This window comes from Anticarsia gemmatalis, chromosome 16 (assembly GCF_050436995.1).
Source record: "Anticarsia gemmatalis isolate Benzon Research Colony breed Stoneville strain chromosome 16, ilAntGemm2 primary, whole genome shotgun sequence".
Lineage (NCBI taxonomy): Eukaryota > Metazoa > Arthropoda > Insecta > Lepidoptera > Erebidae > Anticarsia > Anticarsia gemmatalis.
Genome location: NC_134760.1, coordinates 4,824,525 through 4,840,027, shown reverse-complemented (window position 1 = coordinate 4,840,027; position 15,503 = coordinate 4,824,525). Strand labels below are relative to the sequence as shown.

Below are 15,503 nucleotides of genomic sequence, written 5' to 3'. Positions count from 1 at the left end.
ACAGGATTTGAATAGTTTCTAATTGCGATTGCGATGCTTTCCAAAAAGATTCACTATGCAAGTTTCCATATTACTAAATACTGCTTACATTTTGGAAGGCAAACCGACTAGGTGTATGAAACAAAAGGAATGTGCTTAGAGCCTAATTTATGCCTACGCGTGGACGAGGCACTATTTTATGGATTCATTATCGCAATTATGCTGTCACAGAGTTTGTTATCACTGCAACTGATCTAAGTACAATGTACTACTGAACAATCGGGTCCTATCTACCTGGATGAAGGTTTTGTAGAAGTTCTAAGTTCATTAATCAGACAATTCGCTCTATTCATTGAGCCATATCTTCTTAGTTACTCATCGACTGTTTTCAAAGCTATTAGCCCTTTAGTAAGATAAAAAATAATCAGTACTGTTGAGACAATATTATAGATCTGCCAACCTTTAGTCGTTCTATCTTTTATTACATTCAGAAAACCAGATTAACGACTTACTTTATTACCTTTTACGCCTCTCGTTTTTGTCAATGACATAACCTAATTGTCATTAATTTTAATTTATGTAATAAACTTGTTTATCAAAACAAGTACCTTCAACCGAAAATTAACTTATTGCTCAATAACGAAGGTTAAAATACTTAAACCAAAGAAAACAGTCGATTAATCAACATTTATAGCTTTAATATGCAAATGTAACTGTTATTATAAAATATGTGAACCTTCGTGTTTGGTATGCAAATTGTTCTGATAATAGACCTATCCTGGCTGGTGAAGAAACATTGGATTCACTGATTTAGTTCAACAAAGTAACATATTTCAACAACCAGCCATTAACAACATTATAACATTACATCAAAAGTTGTTATACCAAACAAGGGTGAACCGTCTTATATAAAGAAAAACCAAAGAAGCGCTATACATAGCAAACACATGCAGCTATATCTTGATTGCAATTACTTATTAAATACTGGAAATAAAAAGTGTAGATGTATCTTAACTATATATCTAAAGAATATCTCCGCAATACGGTCTCTTTGTAGTATCAAAAGTAAGAAGAACATGCACAACATACTACGTATCTTTTAGCTTATTCAGATTAACTTGAAGGGTACATTCAATGGTTAAATACAAAGATGAATACTGGCGATCAATATCATTGATTTGAATACTCCTTTCCTCGTCAAACAGCGAAGGCATTTACAAAGGTCTATTATTTTCCATAAATATTATTTAAATAGGTTAGTCAATGTTCAGTAAAGAGTTGAGAACAGAGACTGCTTAGCTCATGGAAATCGTATAATAATATGATCGTTATATCAACATGTTATAGTTCAATTGGCTTTGGACTTAGGTAATTGATGTATTTATTTCAAGCGTCAAGCTTTTCTAGTCCGGCAACTTAGTATTGAGTTAGAGAATTGCATAAATCTGCGGGTCACTGATGATCTAAATTCTACATTTTTTATTACTCCGCCAGCCGCACACTACTTTAGTGTAGTTTTCTACTACTTGAAAGAAAATTATACATAATTATATTTGACAATATAGGTATTTGTGTTTTACAAATTCACGAGTTAACCTTTAGGTATTAGGAAGATGAATTATTATCAAACACGGTCGTTCAATATTATGTCGAGGTTATTTTTATTGACAATGATGGCTAAAGTGTTTGATTTCAAATCTACTTAAACTACAAGAACAGGCCAAAATTAAAGATTTAACCTCCGCAATATTTAATTAGATTTTCCTAGTTGAAAAATGGAGGCACTATTTACCTTTAATTTGGATTCTATGTGACATTTAATCATGATTGTGTTATTGTATTTAATGCGAGACGATGAATGAATGGGTATAGGATGCAATTTTCTATAATAAAATATTATTACACGCTTGCTTAAACAAAATCATTCAAATGGAAATAATAGAACGGATGTAGATAAAAAAATATTTAAATGAGACAATTATAACATTTCCCGCAGTTACAGTAGGTTAAAGACGGCCTAGTTTCAAATAAAATAATTGATTGCGTCACCACAATTATAAAAATGTAAAATATACCCAACTAACAACAATACTGAAGGAAATTATGTCAATGTAACTTTAAAAACTATTATTGTGACTTTAAGTACACATTCCACTCAAGGAAACTCATGATATTTTCCTACGATGCGATCTTTATAACATTATACCAACTCATTAAACATTTACATAACAATTATGTTATTGAAATATAATTTATAATACGAGTACGTTTCGCAGTTTAATAGAACATTCTCAAGTGATATGACAATAAGCCATATATTAACAAAAACATCTTTGTTACAGGTAAACGCGCTGGAGTGTAGTGAAACATAACAAAGTGTAAAGTGATGCTCAGTGGTTGAACATACAAACAACGATACAATGTCCGTGGAAACTCAAGAATACATCAACGGCATGAGGCCAGGACCCCTCACGAGGGAGATCCCAGACTGCATGAGGGACAAATATACCGTCGTGCAAGCAATTATAGACGTTATAATGTTTGTCATCGTCGGTATCGGACATGTGATATACGCTATATATAGAACTATAGTTGGACAAAAGAAGAAAGACTTGAAGGGCGCTATTGCGCTGGTGACGGGAGGTGGCGGCGGCTTGGGCAGTCTCATAGCCCTCAGGCTCGCCCGCCTCGGATGCACAGTCGTCTTATGGGATATAAACAAACAAGGTCAGTCAACTAATTACAAATGACCGTGTTAAAACGCACGTACAGATGGTAATCACGACTTATTCGATGACACGTATGCGTATATTTTAGTTGCGTAACGTAAATATGTTTAACTGAGTAAAACTTATGCAGAAATGTGCTCTGTTTACTAAGAAATCACGGCCTTATACGGAGATCGTGATAATATAAAAACCCTTTCATTATACTGTAAATGGTATAATTACTTGTTATGAAGGACAACACTTTTTAGTTTTCTTCATATTATTATAATATCCTTAGCAGTCAAACTTTAATTAAGGTATTATTAATGCATAGCTCTACCTAAAAGTAGTGACAATATTAAAACCAATTGAGTTAGCAACCCATCTTCAATTATCTCATCGAAATCGTGAATAAAATCTCAATTCTTAAAAAGCATATCGCTATAATCCGCAACAAAGCGTTAAAAGCAAAACGTTGTTGTATAAGAACGCGATAGATATTAATTTGCACGGCATTTATGGCACACATTGCAGAACATCATACAATCATACAAAACTATGGGAAAACACGACACAATGGCAGGTTGTATCAACACGTTATTTCCTCACATTGCCCGCGGAGCTGCGCCGCTGCCGTGGATGTAAAGGCGTGAATGCATGCGCCGTACAATGTATTTTATGTAACTGTAAACTTCAAATCGTGGGAAGGTCGACGCTCGTTTTGACAATATTCATTGTCATCTCACGGCTGATTACGTTTCCTCTTAGAAATAATGGACTCATTAAACATACCGGAACCTCTCAAGTAGAGTAATAAAAATTCATCCAAAAGAAGTTTGTCTTAAGTTACGAATTTTAGTACATTTACTACTACTTTTGGCCTTGGTTCAAGATCTAGCTAGCCCTTAATACTTAGTTTGACTGACAGAGACAGCGATTAAAGTAAACCAACTTGATTACGTTACTAATTAGTTGGCAAACAGTTAGTGTCCATTATATTGTTAGTTGCACGCTAAAACAACTTCAGAATATAATTATAAGATATTATTTACTTATACCGTTGTTTCGCACAAACATTCTAAAATAGCAACCACATACTATTTCTTCACTAGGTACAATGTGTCGTGTCTATATGTAGAAAAAAATTTGCGGCTCCTGGTAAAAGTTAATAAAAGGTTTGCTACCAATTAACGCCTAACAGTTAAATAAATCAAAACCTTAGGACGGTACCCACGGTCTAAAAATTATTATAATTTTAAATACTATAAAATTCTTTGTTTTTCGACTGACACATCGAATAAAAATCGGAAAATAAGAAGGCTAATTTGTTGTCCGTTAAATTCATAAAATACGCAAAATATGTTCTAACAAACTGCTTTGTAAGAAAAATAGAAACAAACGAACGAGTTACTATTTTAATTAGTTAAGAAGATTACTTATTCTATAGTTTTAAACTATCATTAGTGCCACGTGTAGCCTAGACGGGGTCTAAAGATTAAATCACTTTTGTCATTATAATACCATTTACGAATAGTTTTTATTCAATGTGAGTGGCGTTATAATATAATTTAACATTGGCTACCACTAAATTAAGGAAGTGATTAGCCTGTATAAAAAATGAAAACGTCATACACTTTATTAAGCCTAATAACATATTTATAATGATATTTTTTTACGTAATAATATGGAAGTACATCACATTTAACATGTAAATAATGTGGACTAAGCAGACGGAGTAAGTGGCGAACTTTAGTCTGCCTACCTAAAGTCTGTCTAATAAAGGAACGGCTAACTTTAATTTGTCCACAAATGACAAGATCCACTGATCGCAGTCGTTTCAATGATAAAATTACTGCAGAATTCACCGTATCAGTGAGATGCGGCAATGCCTGAAAAGGGCTCCTAACGTTGTCATTACCACAATTTAAGACGTTTTTAACCTGCTAAAAAGTTGTAGGGGGTGGAAGTGAAGAGAGGAGAGGAAATTTACTCGGATGGGGTCTTAAATAGCTTCGTATGATGAGAAAATGGTGGGAGTATTAGAACGGCTTAACCTAACTAGCCAATCTATAAAAGGTATGAAATAAAAATGGGGGGTGCTTTAAATTTTTTATTTATAGTTATGTATATAAAACTTAGTAAGCAAAAAGTGATATAAACTGATGAATGATGCCGTTGCACGTTGTGTGTACGTCTTAAGTGATGGCTGATTGAACATCCCCACACGAGATGTTCAAGTAACGCTCCTGCGCAACGAAGGCACGATGAGACTGTTTCTCAACCCGTCGCTCACACTTCCCGCATTATTGCAATTTACTTACTTCGAGTACAATACTTGACTACAGTTGGTCAATTTATTACTTTGTTGCTTCGGTTTAAATTACATAGCGTATGATGTCACCAGGCTTATTGCAAAAATAAGATTAATGTTACCACATCGTAATGTGAGATTTCATAGAGCAAATAAAACTGATAATATTGGAATGTTGGGGAATAACAAATGGCTTTTCGTTTATGTACCTACGAAGCATACAGGATAATTTCTGTGTAATTAGTCTTATGCCACAACATACATAATGAAAGATATTTTTTCTTGAGCTTAAAGATCAGACACATAAATAAATTCAATAAAAAGATTGTAAAGCTCTTCTAGGAAGTCAATTTCATTGTCTGAACGTCTTCCTGATTCTTCAATCTTACATACAAACAAAGCTTTTACAAAATGGCATTTCAAGGGCGACATCGTAATTATGAACTTTCTTCCGCCATTTTACAAGTGACCCCACAGGGTGCTGCTTCATGCCGTACATTAATAACACCAGTCGTCATTAAGCATTAATTGTTCGATAAATAAATATTCACAATGTAGTTTAAGCGCCATAGTATTATGATGCATATCACGTAGTGACTTACGCAAGTAAAATTACTTTATGTTAATAAAGAAAATATTTATCTTCAGTTGTGACTAACGCTTGCGACGTATAAATAATTTTTACATTAAATTTTACAATTCAATTCAGATACAGTCATTTTCATACACATGTATCTAGATTTCGTGTTTACTAGAAAGGAAGAGATTCTATAAATATGAATCTATTATCTGAATTACAGGGTCTTATTTTCTTATTCCATAACTATTAAGAAATTGTTCAAATTGCACAATTGTCTCAAACGGTCACAATTTATAAAACCCACAATTTAAATAGTAAATTACTGATATTATTGTTGTAAAACAAGACTTAAGTCCTTGTTGCTAAGAGAGGATTGACGTCAATAGTAAAACTGGATTTGAACCTTCGACCGCTTGAATATAAAAATGGTCTAATAATAACTGGGCCGAGCCTAGCTGATATAGCTTTTCACATTAAAATAAGAAACCAATCTAATATAGTAATGGAATATTTGGCCTGTTACGACGTAAACTGCGGTACTAAATCCCTGAAAAAGTTTAAGTATTAAGAGTTAATAACCACAAGGATTGTTTAAAAAGAAACAAAATAATATTTCCTTTATACGTATCTTACCTACATGTGAGACTGTAATGACTTAAATATTTACACACATTGTCACGGTGCCATAAGTAAAATATTACCTGAATGGGAGTCTTGCATTGTTAGTTTTTCCAAGATATTTTATAAGGTCAATTAACACTTGCAGTAGTGCGAATAGCTTTTTATATCGACACTTTGTTTGTCTACGCCTGAATGGGCACTAGTAAATGAGTGTAGGTGTAAAAGACTCACATATATGTTCATATTTGTACAGCAATTATCACGCACATATTAGTTATACGGAATACATATTAAAATATTTTAACGGCTTATAATATAACTAGCTGACCCGCGCAACTTCGCTTGCGTCACATAAGAGAGAATGGGTTAAGATTTTCCCCGTTTTTGTAACATTTTTTATTGCTACTCTGCTCTTATTGGTCGTAGCGTGATGATATACAGCCTATAACCTTCCTCGATAAATGGGCTATCTAACGCTGAAAGAATTTTTCAAATCGGACCAGTAGTTCCTGAGATTAGCGCGTTCAAACAAACAAACAAACAAACAAACAAACAAACAAACAAACTCTTTAGCTTTATAATATTATTATAGTATAGATAGTGGCTGCTCGCGACTTCGTCCGCGTAGATTTTAGTTTTCGCGTTTTCACATCATTTATTGTTGATCTTTCATGTAAAAGGATTTTCTCTTTTACCCCCATTGGAAAATTCCAAAAATCCTCTTTTAGTGCTCATTTACACTTTCTAAAGAATCTTTATACCAATTTTCAACTTTCTACTGTGTTTCGTAGTGTCGGCTGTGCGTTGTCCATCAGTCAGTCAGTCACTCAGTAACGGAAGAGTTTTATATAAATTAGTTGGTTAAGGCAGTAATAGTTACTGCTTGCATTACAGTTCCTTGATAAACATTTTTAGGTTGTCTATATCAGTGTTAGGTATCATCGTTTAATTGGTGTGTATTTTGGTGACAAACCATGAATATGTTAGTTGCTTTGTCAAATATATTAACGACTAGCTGACCCGCGCAACTTCGCTTGCGTCACCTAAGAGAATGGGTCAAAATTTTCCCCGTTTTTGTAACATTTTTCGTTGCTACTCCGCTCCTAATGACCGTAGCGTAATGTTATATAGCCTATAGCCTTCCTCGATAAATGGGCTATCTAACACTGAAATAATTTTTCAAATCGGACCAGTAGTTCCTGAGATTAGCGCGTTCAAACAAACAAACAAACAAACAAACTCTTCAGCTTTATAATATTAGTATAGTATAGATTAGAACATAGGTAAATAACGTAGAAAAACCAGGCAAGTTACCAGTAAATTAACTAATTATTTTTAATATACTAGTTACTTATTATATTACTTAATTGTTTAACTGGCTTTTCCACTTTAATCACTAAGGTTCTTCTACGTTTCTTGTTTGCAATCTTTTAATAATACATACATACCTATAAAAAATACACCTTTTATACCCGAAGATGTAGGCAGAGGTGTCTGAAAAATACCCACGTTTGGGCATTATTTTCTTTAATTATTTGTAAACAAAATGAACCATTTTTATATTAAGATCTATTAAGAAGTCCTTTAAACTTTAATGCGGTAAGCCTCATCATACTAAAGCTCCTCTTGAAGTGATATTCTTTATACAAACGGCTGCATAGAAATGATAGGTAGGCAGTCTTTACTTAAGGTAATCTCAAGTATTTATTGATGTTAAAGGAAGTACAAATATCGGTATCATATATTATATAGTGCAACATTGTATTATGTTAATCTCCTACAATGGTAAGGCGCTTTTGTTGAAGGAGAGCTGCTACTTTACATACAATTTTGCCTTCTTTAGTAATGTCGGTAGTAGTCCAATACGTAAATTATACAAATAGTCAGGAATTAGGATTTATTCTCATCGATCCAAGTGATACAATCCTCCGGCTTTATTTGCGTAGGCAAAGATAATAGGTGCTTATATAAATGTGTAACGAAGCAACTCAAGCAACAATTATGTTGACAGTTAATTAGTCGGATGTTTAACATTGTAAAGCAACTGTATGTGTTATACATGCATACAAATATTCCTAGAACTTTTATAGTGCGATTTTATGCTTCGCTTTATGCGAACATCTTTGAAATATTTCAACATACGTTCATTACAGTGGGTTCATATCTTGTACTCTACAAAATCTTCCATTTCTTCTCAATCATTCATCGCGCTGTTCATTCATTCATTTACTAGCGATTATCATTAGTACAAACTTAACTGAAGCAGTCCATGTAATTCGCGCGGTTAAATCTTTATTTATTTCTGAATGAAATACTAACTTACACAACTCACTACGTAATAATTGCGTTTTAACGATCCTATCAAATAAAATCTATATTTAAGTAAACTGTATTACTTTATTAACAAGACTAGACATTTATCGTCAAAAATATGATACAATAACTTTCATAACAGTTTAAAACTATTGCAATCAACGACGAGTTTAGAAAACATTGAAATTGATTAGCACAATTGCCGGCCTCAGGCTGATTTTATTTATTTAAATTTATGTTTACATCATAATCTATGCAAAACTATAAATTTTCCAATTTGAATAGCACTAGGTCGCTACCGTATTATGTCACAAAATTATACAAACGGGTTATTAGGCATCGATTTTATGAAATAAAATTACAATGTTATCATCATCTTGTCTGCAGAAGTACGTAAGCTGAGTTTATTACACGTTTGTATAGCATATTTTGTAGTTCATTGCGCCATTTCATTATCATCGCAAATGTTTTGTAAACAAACACAATGTACTCGGTTCAATGGAACTGCATCCGAGCTTTTGACGTTGTCTTCGTGCAATCGTAGTTCAACGCAAGAAAGTAAATGTTTGCATATCTCATACAGAGAGTTGTCGAAACTGACCTAATGTTTGTCACCGCTGTCCTAAGGCCATGTTTCGCAACACTTGTTTGCAGAATTAGCTATGGGTATGCGGTCGCACAAGATGATGTAAATTATGAATTGCTACCATATTTTTATGGAAATGCTAAGATAATATTGTGTGGTTGTAAAATTTTGGTTATATGAATGCATCATTTACATACAAAAAAATCTTTTAGATATTTATAAATGTATATAGCAAAGTGAGAATATTGTTCTTGATCTACTTTTATGTTTCTGCTCACATTGCGGTGTGAAAATAAATAAGTATTGTGGCCAATGTCTTAACTGTATTTGTGAATTGCATTTAGACTCAGGATATAAGAATTAAAAATATTAAAAATACAGAAATCGTAACGCAGAGCTGGTTATTCACATGTAATATCGGTACTAAAGTTCGAATCTCAGCAATAAAACAATAAAAAAGCACATCAAACATTATAGCACAGAGACTTTAAGTCTTTTTAAGTTTTGAGGACAGTTGTTTAGAGGACACATAATATATGATGGATATATTCATAAACAGTGCAAAGTTTATAGCATCAATAAATGATGCACTTTATATCCTTCACACAGTCTACGATAATAGTCTTTACGATCGTTATACTGCTTATAGCATATATTAAACTATAAGATTAGACACACTCAAAGATTTAACATGCACATGTTAAATTCAGATTAACATAATAATCAAGTTAAGATGAACCGCTTCAAATGTTCGTTACATCATTCTCATTTTAAATAAATAAATTTGTCCCATTACTGTCCCACTGTTGGGCAAGGGTCTCCCGCAGGGTTGGATTTAGGTACGTTGAAAAAGATAGTACAGAAAAATGAAAAGGATAGTATTTCCAAAAAAATTATAGTACACTTTCATTATTTTGAATTTACCTTATTATGTAGTCATTAAAAGCAACAATTGTGTTTCAGCATTAAACACAAAAGCAAGTCTTTTTAAAATCCGATACAAAAAATGTGTAAAACAAACTAATTTCACTGTGAGAATGAGTAGTGTTGCAATTTTTTTATGAACGGTAAATGCTATCGCAATGATTTTTGGTTATTTTATAAGAATATTAGTCTAATTATGTTGTTTTACTTTAATTTTATACCTAATTGTGATCAGAATTCGGTCGGATACACTCACGATCGAAATATTTATATCAAATAAACCTAAAATTCGGGAAAATTCACTAATTTAAAATTATAGTATTTTACCGTACTATCCTTAGATGTGGATAGTATATAGTACAAAGGGCGAAATTATAGTATAAATACTATAATTATAGTACAAAATCCAACCCTGGTCTCCCGTAATGAGAGAAGAATTAGGCCTTGAGTCCACTACGCTAACCCAGTGCGGGTTAGGGACTTTGCATTCCTTCAAGAACTGTGTTAGAGAACTTTCGGGCATGCAAGGTTGCATCACAATGTTTTCCTTTACTGTTAGAACTAGTGATATTATTTCTAATACTAATACACACATAACACATAATTCTCATTATAATTCAAAAATAAACTATCATAGATACGATACATTGAATGCAATTTAGTAATATATAATAAAACTGCAACGCTTTAAATTTACGATGTCTTAAATGTCAAGTTTTGATTGTTTTATGTTTTAATAGTTTATTTACCTGTATAACTTTTTTACCTGTGGTATTTTATATTGTTTATGTTTAGATCGGTTTGAGATTAAACAAAACAACAAGTACACGATGTTATTGCTTATTTTTATGTTATTTTTCATAATTTAATTCATTTGCATTCAGATGCATTTGCCTAAATGTAAGCAAGATTATTATAATTACAATGTAATTAAAACAACGTAATTATGCCTTGAGTTAACTTCATTTAGATTAGGCACGAGATTTAATTATACATCGATTAAGATCGATTTAACATAAGCCCGAAGATGAGGTCAAACCAAATAGTAGTTTATAAATCATTAGATTTAATGGCCGCTATCGTTTAGGTTTATTATTATGGCCTATAGTCTTATAAAGCACCTGAAACTAGGTTAAAGACGTCATATTAATTGGGAGGTGGTGGGCTATTAAGGTTAAATGTTTATTCGTCGTGAGAATTGTACTTAATTGTAGAGAGATACAACCTAAAGCCCTTCTCCCATTACGATACGCCCGCGCGACTCTAGTCTCGGAGACTAGTCGCCTCGAAGTATCTCACATACATTTGTATGGAGACTCTCACATTACGATACTGGTAGTCTCCATACAAATGTATGTGAGATACTTCGTGGCGACTAGTCTCCGAGACTAGAGTCGCGCGGGCGTATCGTAATGGGAGAAGGGCTTTATTGTAAGTCATGATGATAAACGCGTAAAGTGTAAGAAAAACCTGTAATACAGCATTAATATTATAATAAAACATAACAAAAACAATGAGTTTTGATACTTGATGAGAATAAAACAAGAATACAGACATAATAGTATAGGAGAAGTTTTAATGCTTCATATTGCTATGAACGGCTGAGAGACCACATTTTTTTCAAAATTCGTCATTTCTACAAAATGCTATATAGCGCGGCGAATTATCCTAACTGTCAAAGTAAAAATAAATTGTAGATGATATCAATGTTGCAGTTTTGTTTCTACGATAAGCACTAGGTGTCATAAGTATCTTGAAATATGTTGCCCCAATAATGCTGACAATATTTCTGCAACACTTTGGTGCGAAAACGTTGCTTGTTTACTCGTCCCTTTAACTGAACAGTTCAAGGTGCATTCAATTACTCTACGACAAGGCTACCCACTCGTTACTGCTCTACTAATATCTACGATTACTATTGAGGTTACCATTATTTTCGCGTGTTTCAAAGATTTACACCACAGTAAATTATTGTTATGAACCACTATAATAAGTTCAAACTAGAATGCTAAAGTTTTCTTTAGTACAAAACCTTATTCAAGTCTTCTATTAAAATCAAACCAATGAGATAAATAAAAAAAGTGTAATGGCTATTAAATATGAAATGAATATAGAATATGCTTTGAAAAGAGAAATGATTGTTATTGTAAGTATATATTATATTTTTATCAAAGTAGACTTCTCTACCATGAATGGAAATTTAACAAAGGTTCCATTTTCCCATCGAGAGGCCTTATTCACTTGACCCTTCCATTTACATAAGTGAATGATATTGTTCACATGTAAATAAATATGTTATCATTAGACTTAAGAAGGTCAATCTCAGTAAGACTTAAGCATGGTACAAATTTACAACCATTATAAAAATAGGCAGTCAATTATTACACTACTCAATCAAAAATAAACTTCCGTAATGTTTTTTTTTACATCTGACTAATCAGTCAAATTCGTTGGTGATATGAAATGATGATAATCTATCAATGTGTAAAAAAACCGTGTAAATCTGACACTCGTTTGATTTCGCATAGTTACACGTGTAGATGGAAACAATTTTGTGCCTACAATTATTTTTTACGATCGCAAGAACAGCCAGTTTTTATGTTTCGTCAATCATAGTAACAGCCACAGGCACTTGATAAAAAAAATGTTATATGCCTATCTGTGGACAAAAAAATATTTTAATCTTTGATCGTTATGTAACATAATGTATTAATTATTATGTATGATCTATAAAAAAAGTATGGTGATTGATTTTTTGCGTTATTTTTAACACATGTAAATTCTATTTCCAGATTCCCATCGAATTATTTTTTTAATTTACATAATACCTTAACGTATTTATAAAGTTTTTATGCCTGTGCCTACGTGTTTAGTACAGAAACGAAACGTCTTGCCCAGAGGCAAGTTTACAATTACGGCGATTACTTGCCTCATCTTACAGGCCGAATCGTGAACTTTCCCGACACACTATCATCACAATTGCAAGCAATTTTCCTATTCGTATACAAGAATCTGTTAATAAAGATGTTGCATGCAACCGAGGGACTGAGCGATGTCATCGTATAGCCTGTTGTATGAACATACTTGTACTATTGTGAAACGTTAGGTTTCATAAACGAACAACACACTATGTTGCTATGTCATTGTGAAGCTAAGTCGCGTGTTTGCTCTTCACATGTAAGTTCAAGTATCCATAAGTTACGAAATGTAAGTTCTTTGATTTATTAAACTTTATGTATCTACACAGCAACTACTAAAATTTTTAATCGTAACACTGCAGCTTTTTACAATAATGGAGGTAGTAACAATAAATAATAATAAAAACCACTTTATAGTATACTGAAATAAAAACATTTCGATTTCACATCGAGATCTTTGTAAGAAGCGTCAAAACGTCGAGACATTCGATTTATTCAAACGCACTGCGGGTTAAACGCGATATACAACATAGTATAAGATTAACTTTTTGTTGAACTTTGAAAACTCGATTGAAGTAAAACCGCAATCATAATCGCAAAAACTGTAAGTTCAAGGATTCACTTAATTAACACCTTGAATAATAGCTATCTGTTAGTTGATTGCTCATGAAAAACGACCCGTCTTCTATCTTGCACGGTTGCTATCGACGGCATATCCGCATTGATACATGCGGTTGCCATGGCAACGCTTTAAAGACCCGAATAATTTTCAAGGTGCATTAGGAATTATGTTCGCTGCATCGTCGACCGTAAAAAACACAAAATCAGTCAGAGTAATCAATTTAATACGTGATTCAGTGTTGTTTTCAATGCGGAAAAAATGTGTACAGAAAAACCTAATGTTATTTTATTTGCTTCATTTTCCATAAGAAGAAACACCTTTATTAAGCTTTTTATAACTGGTTAGGTATAAAATAATAGTAACTATAACTGAAGACTACAAGGAGTCGTTAATTGTTGCGTATTCTAGTACAATTACATCAATTATAGACTTATTAATGACGATGCTATTAATTTTCCGATAGCAGTGATTTGTTAGGCTTTTCATTCGTGGATCCGTTTCAGTGTTATAGCACTCAGTTATATTAATGAGCTTTTTGTATGGTTTTATTATTTTTTGAAGATTAATGATGTACACGACACATATCAATTAGAACACTTCTTATCAAAACAAAATCTGTATACCTATTTCGATAAAATTGTTTGTGTAGTAGTAGTCCCATTACTTGCTTGTGGTTAACAACGGAAACAAAAACCAAAATAGAATTGATTGTCTGGCTCTTGATCAATAAAAGCTTGAGCATTTGAAATATGATCTGAATAGCATTTTTAATAACTTTCGTTTATTTTTCAGTATATTTCATATTAGGCTGGGCTATGTGTTATCCCATATTTAACAGATACTCTCCGGGCGGCGTTGAATATCTCAAGTAAAAGCAATTTTCTTTTATTTGCTAACAAATATGTTTTCACATTTTCTCGTCGTACCTGACGAATATGAACAACATTTCTCTACAAATACCTACAGTTATTTTCTTAAGTTTCTCTTTTAGATGTCTTTGTAAACCTTTGTAATTTATGGGGACCTGCATTCATATGCCTACAAAGTAACTTTATGAAAAATATTCATACAGTTTATTGAGTGGCGTCTCCATTCAGTAAAGACAATTTCAACGGATAAACAGTGGCGCTATTTCCTACGACTATACTGACCACCGACTTTACATGGAAATGAATCAGCGCCCCTAGCGTATTTGGCAAGAACTATCAGAATCATTTTAAATGTCAAACGCTTGCAAGTCGATAGTACCGGCTGTAGACGATCGAGCTACACGTGCCAAATCCATGACATTTGAAGAAATAAATGCCTGTTATAGACTATCAGCGGCATAAGATCATTATAAAAAATGTATTTAACCTTCAACCATCCAAAATGCATTCGTAAATTAAATAACCAGATACACATCTTCTTAATGTGTCGCTGGTTAATTGGGCGGTTATTACCAAAAGCAATACTAGTTTACCTCAAAACAAAGCATCATGTCAGGGACGTTTGCCGCTCCGTAATAAAAACGAACTCATTACAAGTGTACCAATACTTGTGAAAAAACCTTTACAAAGTGTACCTGAAATCTTTTGTTAAGTTTTACAAGAGATTACGCAACATTTTCACGCGTTATTATTGTCTAGTTACGAGTTAAAACTGTTGGAAAATGCTGTACGTGACAACATTTAATGATGATATTTATCTATGGCGGACGTTGTAAAAATGTGTACTTACTTAATTCCGGAAAATTTATCAAAAGTGACAATATTGATAAAATCGGATTGCATTCACGCGATAATTTGTAAAATCAGGTATAGTAAGTGATCGGTTGCCGCATTTTTCATTATCTCATTCTAGTCTTTATTCGTAGTATACACACAGGTTGTAAATTTTACAAAACATAATGTGAAACTTATGTGTAACGTTAGTAGCTAAATGTTCAACATACACACCTAC

The 15,503-nt window shown here is 32.8% G+C and overlaps 1 protein-coding gene across 1 annotated transcript in view; it reads left to right on the top strand.

Moving 5' to 3' along the window:
• The window catches only part of LOC142979163 (estradiol 17-beta-dehydrogenase 11-like), a 42,045-nt gene that overhangs the window by 12,361 nt on the left and 14,181 nt on the right, over positions 1-15,503 (top strand). Inside the window, exon 2 of the mRNA XM_076123951.1 lies at positions 2,322-2,706. Within this exon, the coding sequence (XP_075980066.1) occupies positions 2,400-2,706 (307 nt within the window). The 5' untranslated portion in view covers positions 2,322-2,399. The remainder of the gene's footprint in view (positions 1-2,321; positions 2,707-15,503) is intronic.